The sequence below is a fragment of the Acipenser ruthenus genome, chromosome 12, assembly GCF_902713425.1.
Source record: "Acipenser ruthenus chromosome 12, fAciRut3.2 maternal haplotype, whole genome shotgun sequence".
Taxonomy (NCBI): domain Eukaryota; kingdom Metazoa; phylum Chordata; class Actinopteri; order Acipenseriformes; family Acipenseridae; genus Acipenser; species Acipenser ruthenus.
This window is the reverse complement of record NC_081200.1, coordinates 17,125,176-17,147,916: the sequence shown is the minus strand read 5'-3', so window position 1 is coordinate 17,147,916 and position 22,741 is coordinate 17,125,176. Positions and strand designations below refer to the sequence as shown.

Below are 22,741 nucleotides of genomic sequence, written 5' to 3'. Positions count from 1 at the left end.
TACTCATCTAATTCTTTTTTCTGTTAGGATAAGGGTTCACTGTTTAATAATTGGCTGTAAAGTTCAGGGTTCCAATTCTTGTAGCTTGCAAACCTGTTTTGTAAGAATAACAATGAATACAAAATTGTAGAGTTTCACGACATTATCATTAAAAAAAATCTGCTGTGAACATTTGTAAATACTTGCATGCTACGAATGTAGAATAGCTAACGCCGGGTACACAAATAAATGTGTGCATATAAACATACTTGAGCAAGCACGTGCACTACATTATGTAAAATAGTTTTTGCTTACATTAAGTGAATAATACTAACCGCGTGTACCATCGGATGGACTTGTCAGAGCCTGCAAACCTTTGGAGACCAAAACTTTGACTCGGGTCTATCTCTTCTAGCTTGAGCTTTAAAACCTTGATCTCATTTGACAACTCCTCATTCAGAAATGGAAGCTTGAAGGGCTGATGGCTCGGGCTTCGAAAAATAATCGTGACACTGCACTGCAGAAGCACAGTCCATTTCTTCTCCTGGACCCTGTTTGTACGGGCTTTTCTATTCCGTCCCACACACTGAGCCTTGGGCAGGCAAGCATACTGATTCCAGTCAAAAACAGTGATATTTCCTTAGCATCGCTAATTAAATGTTTTCACAGTAAACAGGTCATTAGCTGCAAGTAGACTATTCTTTTTTTTTTTTTTTTTTTTTATAATACATGGATATTAGTATATGTAATAAAAAAGACAATACATGTGTGTTAAGGTTCAAATTGCAACTGAGTGTAATGAATAATAATAATAATAATAATAATAATAATAATAATAATAATAATAATAATAATAATAATTAAATAAAGAATCTTAAATATAATTTATTTTTTGATAATTCAGGAACGGTGAATTAAACTGGGCAGATAATGAATTGCAAAAAATAACGTATTTTTAAGGGAAATGTGTTTCAATGAGGTATGTTTTTTATTTATTTTAATTTTTTTCTTAGTCGTAGTCAAAGTCGAAGATTATTTGTCTCGCTCGCTTGTTTGGTGCTCCCATTGGTGGAGGATGATTGTAAATCTTCACAGAGACAGATTTGTTAAGTGCCTAAAAAACACGAATTGTGGGTGTTGTCGAGTGCCTGAAAACGAGACAAAATTGTGTTTGTGGTCTCAGGGTCCACAGGAGTCAAATATGGGTTAACTTAAAGGTCAAGTATAATTTTCTAGACGAATATGCCATTTTGACGTGCACTGCGGTATACGTCTTTTTCGAATGGCTCGATCAGGATGCAAATATAGCCTTCATCCATGTATTATATAGTAAATTATATAGTAAATACAAGAAAGCAGTAAAATATATAATGGGTAACCTGGATATGACATATAGGCATTACAAAAGCCAATCAAATCACGTGAAAGTCGCCACGAGTTTAAATGTCAAAGTACAGAAACTGCAGACATGTTTCGCCCTGTTTGGGGCTCACCAGTGCTTCGAAACTGCACTTTGATTAGTGAAAAGCTCAGGAGAGTACAAATAGCTTTCGATTTATTAAGGTGGTAGAAAGCAGTAACTATAGAATGATGGGTACTCGGGATATGCAAATGTAAGCATTCCTTTTTTTCGCTGCATGTGAGTTAAATGTATATATCCATCGTGCATTAAGCTATAAAACATTATCCCCGACTAAATGTGCTTGAAAGTAACGAACCGAGAGGACGCCATTCGGCCCAATAGTCGTTCGGTTCCTTGTAAGGCTGATTGATCCCCGAATTTCGTCTAGCGGCCCTGGGATCCCAATGATTCAGCATCAACAGCCTGCCTTGGTAATTGATTCCATACGCTCACCACTTTCTGTGGTTGTAAATGCACGCTATCAGATCCAATATAATCATGAAACAGTACATTTACATAATCACATATAAAAAGGGGACTACGTTGCAACTTTAAGGTCAACCTGCACCAATCCAAACAAACGCACTTTAGTCTGCAGTCATCATAAATCTAACAAATCAACATTTCAGAGACACTCAACATCTAACCAATCGGAGATATTTGGTCTCGTAGTTACAACCAACGAAAATCGTGTACAGGTAAAGCGCAGGCCAAACTGGTTCTGTTATTTGACCAATGGGAGATGGGGAGGGTGTTAGTTCCGGCCAATGAGAGTGTGAAGTGGCTCGGAGTAGGTTTGCGATGGCCGTCTGAGTATTTCGCGGAGGAGTTCCAGGCAAAAGCAGCTGAAATCCAGGTAGAAATAATGCGAATTTATTTTAAAATTGTATACATTACATTCCTCAAGGAAGGTATATATTCTTCATTCTTGGTGCTTACTGCGTTTTCTGAAGGTTTGAAAGAGAGGTTTGCAAAAAATCCTCAACTAGTAAAAAAAAAAAAAAAAAAAATTAACGGTTTTGTTATCAATTCAGTAAGTTTTTATTTTTTATTTGTCTTTGGAAGGCACTTTTTATGTTAATTGAAATTAAATGTTTTTGCTGAATTGTATATTATGTTTTTGTTTTTAAAGCAAGACCGTGCGGTATGCCGCCGGTAAGCGTTGTCCATCACGGGGAAAAAGTGGAAAGAAAAAGTTATCAAAAACAAGTTTGTTTGTTTTTTTTTTGGTTGTTTGTTTTTATCGTTTTCTTTATTTATTTATTTTTTTTTTTTTTTTAAGTATTTTTGTGTTTATCATATGTTATCGAAGTTTGAAGTCGATAATAATAAAACGTCAATGACGGGAACAATTTATACAAAATATACGTAATTGTTTTGATAAGTCTCTTTCGTTGTTGTTGTTTATGTTTTCCGAACTAGTCTGTTTATCTTGGTGTTTATATAAACAAGAAAACACCTCGTCAGTTGGATTGAAGACAGACGTATGCAGTTCGTTCTTAATCGTTTACCATTTCTGTACTTTGTAAAGTCAGGAGGTACAATTAGTTATTCCAAATTAGTCAGATATGCTTTGCTTTTCACTTTTACTATCTTAAGACTTTAGCTTATTATTAAACTACAGAGACAAAATAAACATTTCGTTTTTTTGTTTTGTTTGGGGGAGGGGGGATTTAGGTTCGATACATCATAGGTGATTTGGTATATTTTATGTTATGTACGACAAATTAATTAGTTACAAAGAATCAAGTGGAATGTCAAACAGAACTTTAATTTCGAAAAAACTTCTCTAACACTGGAATTAGATTTGTCGATTGAGTGAAAGAATGTAGATGTGTAGTAAATTTATAGCATGCAGAATGTGCCCATGTTCCGAAGAAACCCTTGGTCTGCCTGCCTGGGTTTATTTAATTGTGCCAAGTTACAGGTTTCTTATTTTGAGAACTCGGGCTTGAGAACTACTAGGCCTATACTTAGGAATCAAGAAATGTAATGAAAAACGGCCAGCTGCTAACTTTAATAAACGGTATAATGCATGAATAAGGAAGGAGGAAGTTAAAGCTGGTTAACATTCATTACAAATTATTTCTTTTGGTTTGTTATTGCAACTTTACTGTCATAGGGTCTGTATTTATTTATTTTGTGCGAAGTTGGTTTCATTTTTTTCATACTAATAAGATTTACATTTGGCCTCGTCAAACTTTGCAATGGTGAAACAGCCACAAGGGCAGGCATGAGGCATGTGAAAAAAGTTTCAGATGATACTGTTTGTCATATTCTGTCTCTTTGGCGCAATAGAAAATAATTTAATGTGCAAATATTTATCAAGGTAGTATCTGATAGCTATGTAGGCACTGATTATGTCTCTTCTTGCTTGGCAGGGTTTCTGTTACCCTTGGGTGAGTGATGGGTGAGATTGAGGGCTCCTACCGTCCCCTGCAGACCCCAGGAACACGACTTGGGGTCAATGCCAATGTGGCGGTCAGAACCCTGGAGCCTGGCCAAAGTCTGTCAACTGCTTTGGCCAACTCTGCCAGGGACCCAAGCTCCGGGAATGGGCTACAGATCAGAGTGGAGGCACTGGATGAAACTCAGGAGGTCTATGAAATGGAGGTGAGTGCTTGTTGTTTTTGTTTGCAAGATTTGTCATATTCATTCAGATGAGCCTGAGACTAGGAGTAATATTGATAGAAATAATAATTTGTTAGCGGGGGGGGGGGGGGGTAGGCCTATCTCTGCTGTTGTAACTGTTTTCTTGTAGTATCCAACAGGGGTGTGCAATTAAAAATAAATAAAATAAAGATTATTGTACAGGGGACAAAATGCTAGAAAATCTACTTGTCCTTTTTAAAAATCTGCTCAACCCCTCACTGTCCCGCAAAACACACTCACAAATAGAATATCACTTTTTAGGATTTTGCTTTTGTTAAAGAATGAACACAACCAATTAGTGATTAATAAGTTTTGCTTCAGGCAATCAAATAAAGAAAATATAATTCAGTCCAAACAAAACCGAGCCCATCTAACTTGTGCATGACACAAACAAAAATAATTAAACTAAAGATTCAAACTACGTCAGACTTAGGTAGGAGATTTACTAAATTACACTTCTGGAGACATATTTCTAAAGAAATTAATTTGAGTACATTTTAACTTATTTTTTTCTATTCAAACTAGGTAATCATAGGGTATATTTCATCATAGAGTGATTCTCTTAATCTTCAGATTCTCAGCTATTTAGAAAGGTTTAATACGGTGTACTTTTGGTGGATATTTGTCCTGCTATACAAGCCAAAAGTCACGTTATGTCAGTCAGACCTTAAACAGGTAGAATGTTCACCAGATCGAAATTGGTTTCTAAACTACATTACCCAGAAGAACAGTGATGACGCTTGTTAAATACGTTTTGGTTTCCTATATGGCCACTGGATGAAGATAAATTATTTTGTTTTGTGGGCGTTTCAGTGGGAGACAGTACTCGGTGGAGAGTCAAGTCAGAATTCAGAATTTAGTTAGTTTTTACATTACGTACCCCATTGGTGCTTGCAGACAGCTGTCTTGGCAAGTTGCTATTTCATTGGTCCACAAACAAGTACAGTGAATTAAACAGTTAGGGTGCAGTGCTACAGTCCACATTGCAGAAAACAGCAAATATAATGGAACGGAAGGAAGTGCTGGCAAAAAATAAGATATATTTATCCTTTTTTTTTTCTGGTTAATTTGTGGAGCAAACGACAGGGAGGGGGTGGGGGAGGGGTGATCACGAACATTGTTGGCAAAGCCTGTAGACTGCCACTCTCCTGGAGTAATCCATAAATTAGGCATGTATAGCTCACCTTCAAACTGTGAGCACTGCGTCTCTTGTAAATGCTTTCCTGTTAAATATACTGATGGTACGCTTGCATCTTATACAACAATAACTAAGTCCGCAGTTTTTTCATTGGTCCGCATGCGTACCTGCGTACCACTTATGTGAAACCCTGATGGATCAAGAGGATACAAGACGTTGGAAAGCCATATTCTCTGTAGAAAACATGTAGACAGAATAAATACTCGTCACAGCAACTACAGCTTGTCGTGTGCATTTTCTTTGTGACCTGATGTTGATGGAGACAAACATGGACCCCATGTTTAAACAAACATCTTTTGAAAAACAAGAAGTTGCCAGACATTTGATTCCCATAGAAGACAGCATGTAAAATCAAGAGACAATTTTAAACTTTATTTTATTAACAGAACGTTAATTAATTAATTAATTTATTTTTAAGTTGTACACTGACCCTTGTTAAGTTGTATTAAACTTACATGACATTAGCAATTGGTGCTTGTTTTTATTAGCACTATTTTCTTATATATTTTTTTCCCATGGTAACATAAAATGAAGCAGAAAATGTCAACTTTGTGCTTAAAATAAACCTTTACAATATTGAATGCTTAGTATTGCAAATAGGCCCAAACAAGTGGATGAAAAGCTCAAAAAAGTGTAGGCTACGTAGTTCTTTTTTTATCTTTAACAATTAAGAGAGTGACTTTCTGATGTAAACAAGTTGCATTTGAGATTCAAAAGAAAAGACTGTACAACATTTATTTCAGCCCTTGTTCACAGGTAAGAAAAAATAGATTCTAATTGAAACTAAATATATGTTTTACCTCAACTTTATATGACTGGATACTTGCATCAAGTTTCACAGATCCTATTTTACCACCCTGACTTGTCAAAAAATAAATAAATAAATAAATAAACATTCACCTAATTTTGCTTGGCAGGTGCTGTTTTGTTCACCTCTCAAGTATTGGCATCTCTGGGTTTGTGAAACTAGCAGTTAAAGTTCTGTTATTTGGTATACATTCTAATTTTCAGGTGTAATCTGAACCTTAACTTCATTTAAGTTCGGTTCCTGAGCAAAAAAATCCAACACGGCAGTGGGTCCCAGATTCCTGCCACTTCTCAGCTTTTTCTTTTTACTTTTCCTCACTTTCATCTCTGATGTTAACCCTTCGCGGTCCATTTATTAAATGCGCGTCAGGCATTTTCACACGCGCAGTTAATTTTAGACGCGCTGTTTCAAAGTATTTTTTTTCAGTCAAACGGGTTTAAAAGGCCCTGCATAACAACAAAGCACTCACTAGGCATCTCCAGCCCCGCCCCACCCTTTCGTTCGCTATAGCTTTCACCTATGTAAGAAATAAATAATAATAATAAGTCGTACATACCGATCAATCACCTCCTGATCACTTGTTTTATCACCAAACTCATCAATAATGCGATCCAATTCAATATTTTATTACTATAACATCTCAAAAAAGCTCTGCAAATGTCCGTGTTCTCTGTGCGCTGACGCACTATCAGCCAGCTTGTTTACTTATGACCGCCCCGTTATCTGATACCTGGGCCATGTATGACTAATCATGAGATACGCCTTTTATTTATTTATTTTTTTCCCGACTTGTCTCGGCTCCTGTCGTTCCCACTCGGCCATTAAATGGTTTTCTCGGCTTTTTCCGGAGAAAAAACGTCTAAAACCCGTTTTTTGCGTTTCTATAATGACGACAATGGACCTGATAGGAATAATTGCAATGTCGGACCAGGTCTGACAATGGACCGCAAAGTGTTAATGGCAGAGGTGGATGTTAATGGTGAGAAAAGGCAGAAACAGCATGAGAAATATGGAGGAAGCTCTGTGTTCTGTAGGAAAAGCTGCCATGATACTGTTTTACAAGTCGTCTACATTGTAGCATGGTTTTGCTTGGCTTTAACCTGTCAACTTTAAGTGGTTAAGTGAAAATGGTTTGGACGCTTGTTTAAAGAAATGATCTGACTTTGGATGTCTGAGGACTGAGCTGAGCTATTGTCGAGGTGAGGACTTCGTCTTTTGTCTGAAGACAAGGTTAGTGGTGGGGACTGGAAAGCACTAGTGGTTACTGGGATTAAAATTGTCAGATTGTAGCCCCTATGTATTCCTCAATGTATCAATGTATCATGCACTTAAATAATGTGTCTTGTTCATTTTGCAGTTGAGTAATTTCAAATGCACCGAGCCACTGTTAGGGAAGATAAGTATAGAAACCAAAAAAGCCTACGACAACCCCATGAACTGCTACATGAATACAAACACAAATGCCTAGTCTCAGATCCAACTATAACAATTTGGAAGCACTACCATACATTACAATATTATGGAAACTAAATGAAGAGTTTCATTATGAATCAGTATTATGCTTCCAAAATTGAATTGTTTGGCAGGGTTATCCTAACAAAATATTTCCTGTAAGAAACAAGGCCTTTTGAGCACCAATTTGATAGTTGGAAGTATAAAATTAGGCTCAATAAAATCATATTCTGTGCATAAAATAACTGATGTAGGTACTGTCTAAAATAACACAATTTTACAGCATTTATTGGTAAACATTTTGCATAAACTGGTTATAAACTTACTGTTTCAGCAAGACAAAAGTGTGTTATTTGAAAACACGTAGATATTTAAATGCCTACCCTTTATTTACACATAAACAATATTTAAAGTGTACTGTAACTCAGATTCCCATTTAATCAGTGCCAAACTTAGTCCCATGTGAAAAAAACGTGCTTGCAGATTGCAGATTTCCTAAATTATGAATATATTCATGTGCTGCACCTTTACGATATTTTGGCGGTGTTGTGGGTTTCTTTCCACTGCAGAACGGTAAAGCGATAAGTGTATGTTAATATAAATGCCTCCCTGACCAGCAGCAGCTCTATTTACACTAGCTTGCAATATTAAATAGGATTGTACTGCCATGACTATTTTAAAGTTTTTTTTTACCATGTTTTTTCACCTGGGACTACTGACAGTAATATTGCACTGATTCGAACATTAAAACTCAATCGTAGTGAGACGAATCCTTCTTTTTAAAATAATAAATGTGTTTATTCTTAATTGTTCCTCTTCTGAATCTTCTTGAAACCATCCTGTCATTTCAGAATATTTTAAAGAGATAGCAAACAGCAACTGACTGTAGTAGTCGTATTTTTGTTTCTAATCAGAACCTCTGTCCCGCCAAACAATGTTTGCGCGTATGTTACGTAATCAAGCTAAATTGCTTTTGTTGGGCGAAATGAAATTAAACAAAACTCTCTACATTGATTCATCTACCAGGCAGCACACATTCAAAGTAATCATGCTAGCATAGTCCTACACAATTGCATTTTTCAAATCCTTTGGCACCGTGGCGAACTTGGTGAAAATTAATTGAGCCACACAGGAAAACATTTCACTTGTGGCGAGCAGCTAGCGGGAACATAGACGCACCGGACACGATGTGAAAAGAGAATGTGCTGTACGACACACTGAACCACGACAAAAAAAAAAGTGTATTTTTGATACGAGCCGTTCACACTGCCTGTGATGTGACACTGAAGCGATGCAAAAAAAAAAAAAAAAAAAAAAAAAATAGGAATGACCAATGACCATGGTCATTTTTAAACTAGTCTTAAATTTAAAATTACTATATTTATATAAACTTTCTTTTCAAATTCTGGTTCACTGTGCCCAGTGCTTTCGCACTTGCTTGATTTAAATAGGCTGTTCAGACAAGATTTGGAGGTTGCACTCCATAAATGGGCTGTGCAAAATGTTCTGCTTGGGATCATTGCCATGCAGGGCTGGCAAGAAGTGCATGTGGAAATCACTTTGTCTCCTCTCAGTCTGCTCCTACCCAGTCATTGGCTTAGTGGTGAAAAATACAGCTGACTGCACCCTGAATTGAGTTGAATTGCCTGCAGCCCTTGGCTTCTAATTTAACCCTCATCATCTAAATAAACTCCACCATATATCTGATGGCCAAGGAAATGTCTTAATGGGTAGCATCTATTTCGTTTCCTCTGAATCTGTGTAGTCTGTCTTTTCTGTGCACCACTAAGCTGCATAACATGAAGGGTTAAAACCGATTTGACAGTAAGTTAGTCAAAACAGTTAGTCAACAGTTTTTATTTTGTTTGTTTATTTTTAATTGTCCAGACTGCTGTCCCTGCAGATGGTGTATACGAATAGTCTTTTGCATTTAGTTTAAACAATGTGAACTGCAAGGTCATTTTTTTATTTAACTTCTTCATGACAACAGTATAGTAGATATAGATGTATTTATTTATTGCATTTTGTATAGCGGTTTTTATACAAAAGTATCTCAAAGCACTGGACAGTACATTGCAGAAAAAAAGAACAAACCACAATACATTTGTATAGCATTTCAGACATCCACCTGCCACAGTCAGACCATTTAAATAACAGTATACACATAATACAAAAGTAGCAATTTTAAAGATACATTAAAACCCACTAAGATAAGAGCCTTTTTATAAGTGCGTTTTTAGTCTTGACTTCAACTGTAACGGTCCCAGCTTCCCTGACAAACGAAGGCACAACATTCAATAATTTAGGAGCTCTACAAGAAAAAGCCCTACCTCCCGTGTTGCTTTTGTTGACCCTAGGAATAACCAGCAGCCCCGCATCCTGTGATCTCAAATTGTGGTTTGGAAGATACGGGGTCAGTAATTCCTGCAAATAACTGGGTACTAATCCATTCAGGGCCTTGTAAGTTAACAGCAAAATCTTTAATCAATTCTATACTGCACAGGGAGCCAGTGTAGAGGCCAAAACGGAGGTAATATGTTCACTTTTCCTGGTTTTAGTCAGAATTCTAGCGGTGGTATTCTGAACAAGCTGCAAGCGGGATATACCACATGTTTTGGGACACCAGAAAAAAGTGCATTACAATAAACAATTCTAGATGAAACAAAGGCGTTAGTCTCTTGTCACCAGTTACAGAAATAATTAAGTTTGGCTATTTATCAAATGGTAAAAAAGGTACTTTACTAACTTCCCTAATATGAGTCTCAAATGGTAGATCAGGATCAAAGATGACCCCCAAAATCTTAATTTCTAGTTTGTTTTGATGAGAAACTGCAAGATGATACTGGGTGTTGCAAGGTGTGTCACAGACTTGGTGGAAAGCTTCTGTGTTTATCCATATTTTCTTGAATGGCAAATAGGGAACCCATCTTATGCAATTTTGCTGCTTTGATTTTTAGTGTAGACCTTGTAGGACCATGAGTGTTGCTGTGCAATTTCTGCCATTTTCTCAAGTGTAGTATAATGCTGTTAGCACAACAGTACCCTTCAAGTGGACCTGACGGTATGTATTACTGGTATACCGAGTACTATTAAACCCCTACATTGAAAATAGATGTTTTCTCTTTAGAGAATGATTTAGTTTGTAGGTTGTAAGTTAGAACATAAGGAAGTTTACAAACGAGAGGAGACCATTCGGCCAGTCTTTGCTCGTTTGATTATTAGTAGCTTATTGATCCCAGAATCTCATCAAGCAGCTTCTTGAAGGATCCCACGGTGTCAGCTTCAACAACATTACTGGGGAGTTGGTTCCAGACCCTCACAATTCTCTGTGTAAAAAAGTGCCTCCTGTTTTCTGTTCTGAATGCCCCTTTATCTAATCTCCATTTGTGACCACTGGTCCTTGTTTCTTTTTTCAGGTAAAAAAAAAAGTCCCCTTTGTCGACATTGTCTATACCTTTTAGGATTTTGAATGCTTGAATCAGATCACCTCGTAGTCTTCTTTGTTCAAGACTGAATAGATTAAATTCTTTTAGCCTGTCTGCATATGACATGCATTTTAAACCCGGGATAATTCTGGTCGCTCTTCTTTGCATTCTTTCTAGAGCAGCAATATCCTTTTTGTAACGAGGTGACCAGAACTGAACACAGTATTCTAGATGAGTTCTTACTAATGCATTGTAAAGTTTTAACATTACTTCCCTTGATTTAAATTCAATACTTTTCACAATATATCCTAGCATCTTGTTGGCCTTTTTTATAGCTTCCCCACATTGTCTAGATGAAAATGTTTCTGAGTCAACAAAATCCTAGGTCTTTTTCATAGATTCCTTCTTCAATTTCAGTATCTCCCATATTATATTTGTAATGCACATTTTTATTGCCTGCGTGCAGTACCTTACACTTTTCTCTTAAATGTAATTTGCCATGTGTCTGCCCGGTTCTGAATGCTGTCTAGATCATTTTGAATGACCATTTCTGCTGCAACAGTGTTTGCCAACGTATACCTATTGTTGTGTCATCTGCAAATTTAACAAGTTTGCTTACTATACCCAAATCTAAATCATTAATGTAGATTAGGAATAGCAGAGGACCTAATACTGTTCCCTGTGGTACTCCACTGGTTACCGTGCTCCATTTTGAGGTTTCTCCTCTAATCAGTACTTTCTGTTTTTTACATGTTAACCACTCCCTAATCCATGTGCATGCATTTCCTTGAATCCCTACTGCATTCAGTTTGTCTTTTATGCAGGACTTTGTCAAAAGCTTTCTGGAAATCAAAATAAACCGTGTCACATGCTTTGCAATTATCCATTGCCAATGTTGCATCCTCAAAAAAATCAAGCAGGTTAGTTAGACACAATCTCCCTTTCCTAAAACCATGTTGACTGTCTCCCAGGATACTGTTACCATATAGGTAATTTTCTATTTTGGATCTTATTATAGTTTCCATATAATAGAAGTCAGGCTTATTGGTCTGTAGTTCAGTGTTTCAGTTTTGCCTCCCTTTTTGTGGATCGGTATTACATTTGCAATTCTTCAGCCTGTCAGTACAACCCCTGTGTCAAGTGGTTAGCGGTTTGTAAATAACTTCTTTCATTTCTTTGAGTACTATTGGGAGGATCTCATCCGGCCCAGGGGATTTGTTTATTTTAAGACCTCCTAGTCCCTTTAAGTGGATAGGAACAGGTTGACGTGGGGCATGCTGTCCGTATCCTCCTTTGTAAAAACTTGTGAAAAGTAATCATTTAATATTTGCTTTTTTTTTTTTCTTCGTCAGTGATTTTGCCATTTGTATCTCTTGGACATTGAACCTCCTCTTTGAATGTTCTCTTGCGTTATAATATTGGAAAAACATTTTTGTTATTGGTTTTAGCCCCCTTAGCAATGTTAATTTCTATCTCTCTTGGCCTTTCTAACTTCCTTTTTGACTTGCATTTGTAGTTCCAAGTACTCTGTCTGTGTGCTTTTGTTTTTGGTCCCTTTTAAACGCTCTGTAAAGTGCCTTTTTTGCTGAAATATATTTAATTGATCTATTAAACCATTTTGGCCATTTTGTTTTAGATTTAGATTTGTCTATTTTTGGGATGTAATTGTTTTGCGCCTCTAGTACTACATTTTTTTAAAAAAACAGCCACCCTTTTTCTGTGGATGTTTTCTCTTTTACTCCAATCTACTTCTGTTAGTCTCTTTTTCATACCTTCATAGTTTGCTTTTCTAAAATTGCAAACCTTAGCTTTAGTCATTACTTTTTGGGTTTTAAAAATCACTTCAAATGAGACCATGTTGTGGTCTGAGTGCCAATGGTTCTCTGACCTCTGTTTTAGTTATTCTGTCTTCGTTATTTGAAAAGTAAATCAAGGCATGCCTCCTCTCTAGTCGGTGCCTTGACAAATTGCGTTAGGAAGCAGTCATTTGTCATTTCCACCATTTCAATTTTGTCCGTCGTGCTCCCCATTGGGTTTTCCCATGTTATATGGGGGAAGTTGAAATCTCCCATTAGCTGCTTCTTTGCTACACGCATTTCTAATGTCATTGTATAACAATGTTATTTTTTTTAATTTTTTTTTTTTTACCAAAATTGTTTGTACATGAAGTGTACTATAGTAGTAATGCAAATATTAACACACCCAGGTGGTTTTCTATGCCAAATGAACAAACTAATTTAAGTTTTGCTTCATATCTTAAAGCCCCTCTTCCTCATAGCTATTTACATTGGTAAGAATTTGCTAGTGCAAGACATTTCCTTCATTTACCTAAAAATTCTATCATTTCATTTATAAAGCACAAACTGGCTTTCACCCACAAAGCATAGTACAACACAGGCTTTACAGTTCAGTCAGTCTTTTATTTATTAATGTTCATATCAAACATTGAAAAATGTCCATATTTCCATAATGTGTAAAATAAAATAAAATGAAATTGCCAATTGCCAGGGGCCCCTATTCCAGATTACCACCGTTTTCTCCAGTAGGCTTCAACATTTTAATTAAGCATAGAATTGCATCATTAGAATCCTTAGAAATCTGTTCTAATGCGAGAGAATATCATTGAGCCAGAAAAAGAAAAGAATGGTTTGATAAGCAGTAGATCTATCGCCCTATAGGAAGTAATAAGGAAATTGCTACAGCAGCCAGGATTTCCTGCTGTTTAAAATGAGTCGGTTATGGAGAATGTGAATCATTTTGTTCCTGGTTTAACATTTTAATATGCAAGTAAATGTTAATGTATGACACACTTGTACACAGTATTGAATTGAGCAAACATACTGTTGTGTGTTTTTCCCATTCACAACAAATGTGAGCTATTGGGAACAGTGCTCCTTTTTTCTGGTTTGTTTTTCATTTTATTTTATTGTAACCAATCGGAGAAGCCCTCCATTACTTTTTTTTTTTTATAAATGTACTGTATTTTTGTATAAGACTGTCTAAGATGTGCTCATTCATTGACCTACACAGTACACTGCCTATGTAAATAATTGGCGTACACTACTATTTAAACACCTGTATTTGGCCTTCATATTTTGGTTAAAAATTTTAGCAAAATTCTAAATGTTTAAGTCTTGGCTAACGTTTAAAATGTAAGCTATCAACACTGTAGTACACTTTCACATAGCTTCTCAAGCATAAAACCCACATTTTTTTAAATATTTAGATTTTAGCTTTTTTCTTTTTTCTTTTTTTTTTTTTTTTTTTTTTTTAAGGGAACACAAATCTTTGGCCCTCCTATTTTTATAAGGCTCATTCAAGCTGGTCAGGTAGATGATACCTAAACCACATTTAGAGTTCCAGGGTAGGTATTGTGTGCATGCAAAGGTCTGTGTAGCTCCTACCCTGCATGGTTAGTATGTGTCTGAAGTAAAGCTGTAAATCTGCATTCAATAGATTTAAAATTGATCCGTCTGTAAATTGGTCATTTTAGGGTTTAAACCATCGGTCATAAAGTACATTGATTTAGTATTTGTCTTTTTTACTTTTGGTTTTCTTTTATAATGATTTAAAAGTAATCAATAACAGTACACTTTAATCATGATAGACATACTATAAATGACAGATGAATGCAAGATCTCTATAAAATAGGACATTTTTGGTTAAACATTTAATAAAATACTATGCTGTTTGGGATTTTTAGTTCCATTTGTTAAAGTTTAAACATTTCCAGTCTGAAGGTGGTGAATGCCAATTTTGCTGACCTAATATTTGTCTTGTGGAGGTGACCCTCTGTGGCTGAAATAACCATGGTTTGCATTTAAAAATGTGTTTCATAAGCTTTCCAAGATATTTAATTGATGCAAGTCATTGTCCATTTTTGCTGGAATGACCCATAAGGAATCTTTTATTGAGTCAGTGCTTTTGGCCTGTAACCTTGACTTTGAGCATTTAACCAATTTGTGAGAAGGGGTGTTTTGCTTTTTGTTCAGCTTTATTAGAAGCAGGTCCCTCCCTGAGTTTGAAAAAGCCCTGACTCCTGCTTTCCCTGGCAGGGAGACAGGATTGGAAACACAGGATCCTTTATCAAGGATTTGGAACAGTGCTATGACCAATCCTGCATTTTACTGTTCTGAAATAAAAAGGGAATGTGAGGCTGGGGGGCTTCTGAACTCCAGGAGGTAGTGGAAGGAGCTTCAAGGAGGGTTAGTAAACAAACAGCATAGTTGGTTGACTCAAGGAACATAAAGCACAGGTTCTTGTTTAAGAGCTGGTGTATTGGGATCAGGCAGTGTCACCTGGTTGTTAAATTTGTATTTTCACTTTTGTCACTGTAGCCCAATGGCTGTAGTTTTTAGAATGCCAGCAAGAGGCAATGTGGTCTAATGGTAAGGAAGATTTTGGTAAGCTCATAAATATAGCTATTTTGTATGTACTGAGGTTGCTGTACAGTGTACAAATATAGTTTGTACACTGTACAGCAAGTTATTTTTTAATGTAATTTGACTGCTGTGTACTATCCTAAATATCTTGCATTCGAGGTGTCACTGAATGCAAATGTGAATTTTTTCAAATAGCCACGTTTTGTTAATTTTCAGTTTGCAAGTTTTTTTGTTTTTTTCTAAAATATAAATGAACACAATCTCTCCAGAAATGTTGTGGTGTCTGCTCAAGCTTGTGCCCTGGCTCATTTGGGAGGTTTGACCAATTCTATAGCTTAAAACTAATCCTAAACTCATTCACACTGGTTTGTGTGGACTGGCTCAGTTATAAATAGTTTGCCTAACTCTGTATTTTAAGCTGACCACTGTTAGATGACTGATCGTTCGTGGTATCTGTTTTTTATTCACCACAGGACGATGTCTCAGTAAACCACAAGCCACAACAGGGGTGAAATGGTTTATGCAAGGACACCCTCCTAAGGCGAATAAAAAAACATATACCACGAGCGATCATTCAGTAATCTGTCAGTGTTTTATTTATGATGGCTTTAGTGTGGAACGATCAATACATGTACTGCAGCATGGACATAACAGGCAAATATTTTCAAATACTATTTGTGTGAAATGCTTCTCAAGCACAATGCTGCTTAATGTTCATCGAAGAAAGGCAATCAGAAATCATGGAAATGCTGTGGAAATCCATTATCTATATATACAAATACATATAGCAACCATAAAAAAAAAAGATTAACACCAAGATGTGTTTTATTGGATTTATCTACTCTACATTGTACAAAAATATTTCTGCCCTTGCTTAAAACATTTAGAAAACTGTAAATAACAAAAGCACTTTGAAAATAAGTTGAGCCATTGAAACTTGTATTCTGTATCGCTGACAGTTTCTTCCAAAATACAGTAATCAATTCACACTAGATTAAAATAAACTGACTATTAAATTCAGTAGAGATGTGAATAAGATAACATATTACTGTAGTTTTTATTAGGCAGCATTATAATAAAATCATATCATCTTACTTTGAAGTAGTGTGGAGTAGTGGTTAGGACTCTGGACTCTTGACTGGAGGGTTGTGGGTTCAATCCCTGGTGGGGGGACACTGCTGCTGTACCCTTGAGCAAGGTACTTTACCTAGATTGCTCCAGTAAAAAACCCAACTGTATAAATGGGTAATTGTATGTAAAAAATAATGTGATATCTTGTAACAATTGTAAGTCGCCCTGGATAAGGGCGTCTGCTAAGAAATAAATAATAATATTAATAAATAATAATTACCACCGCCACCCTTGAATAAGCGCCACACTCAGATATCAGATTTGTAATAGACAGCGCCCTTGTGTAAACGCTTATAACTCCAATCTGTGTCTGCCTAGCAGCTGATTGCAGTGGTTGCTCAGGGCACTTGCAGCTATGTGCTTCCCCCAAGATGGCAGACTTATGGTTTCGTCCTACCAGTGAGTTGGTCCGTCTAGGTGAAAGCTTACCACCAACCTTACAGACTGCCCTTTCTGGTCAGGAGAGAGATTTACAGGTCAAATTCCTTTTCACTTTGTCACAGTCCCTTAATTTACTATCTCAATGCATAACCCAACTCTGTCAGCAGGTGCAGTATGTCAGTGTGGGCTTCCTATACAAAATAATAATTTTGTCATTTTTTTAACCGGCTGTGGTGTGGGAATTAATAGATTTTTTTCCCAGTGATTGCATTGCTTTGGCAGTGATGGAGTCGAGCTATCGGTTAATTGGCAAAATCCTACAGTAGCTTCATTGCACTTCAGTATCATACTTGAAAAAAAATACATGTTATGTAAATGGCTCTGAAATACTTTATAATTGTATGACTGTGCTGTCCATCTTGTTTCCATTTTCAACTTTGTGGATATAATACACAAGAATAAACATAGTAAAAATGTGTTCTGCTGACATTCCCTTTTGATTATGCCCCCCATGGATGCTTTGTTTTTGTGCACAAAAACACTCATTTCAAGTTCTGAATGTACCTTTCCAGCAAGCATAAGCTTGTTCTGCATTAAAACAATCCTGAATGTATGTGGATTACTGAAAAACTACTAGAAACTGAGTGAGCATAATTTTTTGCAAATGTTATTGTTTTCATATTATGTTTTAAAAGTGCTGTGGCTGGGAATGCTGTATCCAAGAATAAGTGATGTGTTTTCCTCAAGTGTTTGAATTGTAGTGCATATTAAATAATATCTAGGCCTAATTGGTTCTTTTTCATTTCTTTCCCAGTCCAAGTCCGATGGCCAGGAGTTGATGACAAAGGTGTTTCGACGGTTCAATCTGATTGAAAATGATTACTTTGGCCTGGAATTCCAAAACATGCAGATGAACTGGGTATGTGCAGAACTTAACAATATGTAAGAGGGGGTGTGCCTATTGGTAAAATAGATGATAAAGATTGTGGCTTTTAAATTGCAGTTAACAAGGCGGCCGTCTAGCCTCTACAAGTGAATTTGAAAACTTTTTATAAGTTCGCTTTTTTTAGATCATGAGTCTGACCAGAACTGCATGTTCTTATCTGGGTTTTTTGGTCATGATTTATAATTTCCTGCCCAACCAGTCATTTGGTATCCTGAGTTTCTTGGCTTTTGTCTATTTCAGTCAGCCAAAAAGTGTTTTCTGTAGAACCACTATTTGTGAAAATTCGCAGAGCAGTGTCTAAAACCAAGGAGAAAATGGTAAGATTATCGTTGGTTTTGTTTACCCTTGAAGGTTTTATGCTACCTTTAGCTTTAACATGTTTGAAGTTTAACTGCCTTGAATGACTTGCTAAATGTTCTTTCTAGTAGTGTTAATCTTTTGTTTTCACTGCTCTCTTGGTGCAAGTTCTATATTTTGAAGGTTTGTTTGAGAGGGAAACAGATCTTCACTTCTCCTTTTGCTCAGGAATATAAATATGTATTAATATTTATAAATAAATAATTTGCACCAATTGTGTTTTTTATAGATAGATACCGTATTACTGCTGCCTTGAGTAAACGCTGCACTCGGATATCAAATTTGTAATAGATGCCACCCTCGAATAAACGCCACTCTCAATAATGAAATGTGTACACTTTTTTTTTCTTCCTACCCAGCTAAAATAAATACAACACTTAATAAAGAAATGCATACAAACACAGTATGGCAAAACATTAAATAGAAACAAAATTAATTGAATAAACTTTAATAAAATAATACAATTACACACTGGAGCATACCGGTATTTTACTGTAAAGTTTATGGAACCCTGTGGCAGAGTAGTTGCAGTGCGCAGGTGCGTGGTGATGTCATAGACCAGGAAGTAGACCAAAACAAAAGGTATGGGGCTGAAACTGAGGCGTGTTGGCACTCTGCGTTTTATTAATTAAACAAAATACACAAAACAAAACGGTGCAAGGGCCAAAACAAAAAACACACACGTAACAAAATATAGGCACGTATATATTACTATAGCAATTGTTATATCTTGTTCACAGACTAGTGTCTTGTCTCTCCTCCGACACCCTCCTCATGAGCCGGGCGTGGGTCTTTTATATCTGTGGCTGGAGCCTTAACTACCCATTAATAAATTACCTCATTAAGGCTCCAGCCACACTCGCTAGTCTCAAACAACAATGACCGACAGTTTTGTCCTCCCGCATACAAATACAATAATAGTAATACTACCAAATAATAGATAAATATGCACAAGGGGAGGGCCTCCCATCACAAACCCAAACATAAAAAGAATACAGTAGGTACACAGCACTATGTACTGATACAGCAGCACTAATATATATATATATATATATATATATATATATATATATATATATATATATATATATATATATATATATATATATATTTATATTGGGGTTGTCAAAAATACCGATACTTTGGTACTACCGCAATACCAATTTTCAAAAACGGTTCTGAGCTTCATTAATTATGCATTTGGTAATATGGAAAAACAAAGTATCGGAGCACTCTGTACTTGTATAATGAAAATTGCTTGTTTGCGTCCTTCATGTAAAAGACGGAGTCGATTACTTTATATATAAAAAAAAAAAAGCTTCCCTTTATGTCCACGCAGGGACACCATACACTCCAGGTGGAAACAATGACAACGAGACAGCCAGGATTCAGGAGTAAAGGTTAAGATGGAAGGCACACAAGCCCAGTGGCCTGCGCTCTTAGAAAAAGAGAACAGCAGGAGTGCTGTGTGGAAGTATTTTGCTTATGAAGCGAATGAGCAGGGCAAAGCAAAAGATCCACCTAAGCACATATGCAAACGGTGCTTAAGACGGTACAAACATTTGGCGGACAGGCACCCTTACCTCTTCAAATAATTCAGACAGGTTAGCGACAGCGTAGATTATTGAATGAATGCATCACATATAAGTTAAATACATGTCATTGGGACTCCCGAGTGGCGCATCCAGTAAAGGCGCTCCTCGCAGGATGTGCTCTATAGCCTGGAGATCGCAGGTTCGAATCCAGGCTATGTCACAGCCGACCGTGACCGGGAGTTCCTAGGGCACTATAGGTCTGGTGGCATTGCTGTGGATCTGCAGTGCGAAAAATGACGGCTTGGCAGGAGCACGTTTCGGAGGACGCATGTTCCAGCCGCCGTTTCCCGAGTCGGCGGGGGGGTTGCGAGCGGTGAGCCGAGGATACAGATAATAATTGGGCATACTAAATTGGGGAGAAAACCGGGGTAAAAGAATTGGCGACGACTAAATTTATAAAAAAAATAAAAAAAATAAATACATGTCATCAATGAAAACGATGGGGGAGTGTGAAATTAAGAAAGCAAGCTAGCTAACTTAGCGCTAATGTGTACGGTGTTGTGCTCTACGTTGGAGTGATAGATAGTATTTTGTCTGCCTTCACATTAATGTTACAGATAACCAGCGAGCAAGCTAGCTAAGCTAATACATCGGTAGCTTTGCTAGTTAGCTCATTTCTTTAAACAACAAAATATATATATATATAGATAGATAGATAGATAGATCTATATATATATATATATATATATATATATATATATATATATATATATATATATATATATATATATATATATAATATATATATATATATAAATATTAATTTTTTTTTTAATTACATTGAAATAGCACAGTGTTTGTATGACAAGAGGCTTGAAGAAACACGTCATGGGAACGTATGAAAGTATTTTTGCACCTCTCAGCCACCATACAGGAACGGGATTTCAACTGTAAAACAGCGCTGCCTCCTGCCATTTCACTTGCTAGCTGCTGTTCGCATGGGGGGAAACAACACTAGTTATCTGTCAATGTATTAAACACACTTCACAGATTTCTCTCTGAAGTTAGTCTAGCTTTATTGCAGTCGCCTAAGCCTTCTACGACGTAGTACACGAGAGCGGTATATCATAGGCGCATATGGCTGTCACTCTTGGAAAGATTAAGTTTCCCTTGTTTTTGATCATTTTCTTGGGGCAGCAGTGTGGAGTAGTGGTTAGGGCTCTGGACTCTTGACCGGAGGGTTGTGGGTTCAATCCCCAGTGGGGGACACTGCTGTTGTACCCTTGAGCAAGGTACTTTACCTAGATTGCTCCAGTAAAAACCCAACTGTATAAATGGGTAATTGTATGTAAAAATAATGTGATATCTGTATAATGTGAAATAATGTATAATGTGATATCTTGTAATAATTGTAAGTCACCCTAGATAAGGGCGTCTGCTAAGAAATAAATAATAATAAAATATATTTTGCATTTCTTGCATTCTTTTGTTATAAATGGCTGTAACTTTTGTTCTGGTGTTCCAATTTTAATTATTTCATTTTAGACATGTTTCCAAGACCTTGAAGTTTGCTTGTAAAATACATTTTTTTCTACTCTGAGCACTGAAGAAAATATTTGACAACAAATGTTCTTTTTTTCTAAAAAGCGTGTTTTATTTATTTTCATTCTGCCATTCATTAGTTTATTTCTTAGCGGACGCCCTTATCCAGAGCGACTTACAATTATTACAAGATATCGTTATTTTTACATACAATTACAATTATACAGTTGTTTTTAGGCTCCGCTCACCGCTACCACCCCTGCGCTGACTCGGGAGGGCGAAGACGAACACACGCTGTCCTCCGAAGCGTGTGCAGTCAGCCGACTTTTTTTCACACTGCGGACTCACCATGCAGCCACCCAAGAGCTACAGCGTTGGAGGACAACGCAACTCTCAGGCAGCTTACAGGCAAGCCCGCAGGCGCCCGGCCAGACTACAGGGGTTGCTGGTGAGCCGAGGACACCCTGGCCGACCTAAACCCCCCTCCCTCCCCCCGGGCGACGCTCGGCCAATTGAGCGCCGCCCCCTGGAAGCTCCCATCCTCGGTCGGCAAAGGAATAGCCTGGACTCGAACCGGCGACCTCCAAAATATAGGGCACATCCTGCACTCCACACAGAGCGCCTTTACTGGATGCGCCACTCGGGAGCCCACATTAATCAGTTTTATTACATTGTGAAAGTTATTACCCTATAATATTTTAATGTTAATTTTAAATAATACTTAAAGTTAAATTAATTTTTGCATTGTGTAATTATTGTTAACAGTTTTGTTTTTGATAAAATATCAATATGTATTAGATTGTTATTTTTTCTTGTTGAAATATTGCGCTTGTTCGGACTGTTGCATTTTAAAAATATTCTATTTGATAAATACATATTTTCATGTTTAATTCTTTATTGTTTATTTAAAAATCATTAAACAATTTCAAAGAATACTAGTCTTATAATTCTTATTCTTGTCAACTTGGTCACGGTATTGCCACAAGTTTAATTTGCAAAATAAAAATAACTGCTCAACATTTTTTTTTAAATTGTTCAATGTTATGTTTATCCATTATACTAAAGATCATCAGTCGCATAGTTTTAAAAAAAATTCTTGAAAAATATATTTTTGTAAAATCAAACAGAAAATACCAATGTATTGTACTTGTCTCCATTTAATTATGTATATTTCTAGGCAGAAAATAGAAAAAAAAATATTTTTTTGCGTCTTTAACAAGATCAGATGGTAAAGTCTTCACAAACACTATAAAAATGGTTTGAATAATTGTATTTACATTTTTTAAATGTTTTTGCGTGACCAAGTTGACATTTATTGAGGGACCACAATGTATCTTGTTGCCATAGCAACACAAATTTGGTGGGAGCTTGGCAACTTCAGTTCCATGTACTCTAGAGGTAGTAAAACATTTTGGGACCAAACACTGGAGACTGCATTGGGGAAAAAAAAGTCAAAAAGTCCCAATTTTCTGAAATCACTGATTTATAAAAAATAACACCATGTAACAATTTTTTTTTTTGTTCCTGGGTAGTAAGTGTTATTTCCTAATT

General features: G+C 36.5%; 1 protein-coding gene across 6 annotated transcripts in view; it reads left to right on the top strand.

The window, feature by feature from the left end:
- The first annotated feature begins 2,098 nt into the window (after window positions 1-2,098).
- LOC117417012 (FERM, ARHGEF and pleckstrin domain-containing protein 2-like) overlaps window positions 2,099-22,741 on the top strand; it is a 97,736-nt gene continuing 77,093 nt past the window's right edge. For all 6 annotated transcript variants that reach the window (XR_009330697.1, XR_004546670.2, XM_059034617.1 and 3 more), the window contains exons 1-3: window positions 2,099-2,237; window positions 3,763-3,994; window positions 17,625-17,729. Coding sequence is in view for 4 of the 6 variants with exons in the window: in XM_059034617.1 (XP_058890600.1) it covers window positions 3,788-3,994; window positions 17,625-17,729 (312 nt within the window). In the remaining 2 variants the exon portion in view is untranslated. The remainder of the gene's footprint in view (window positions 2,238-3,762; window positions 3,995-17,624; window positions 17,730-22,741) is intronic.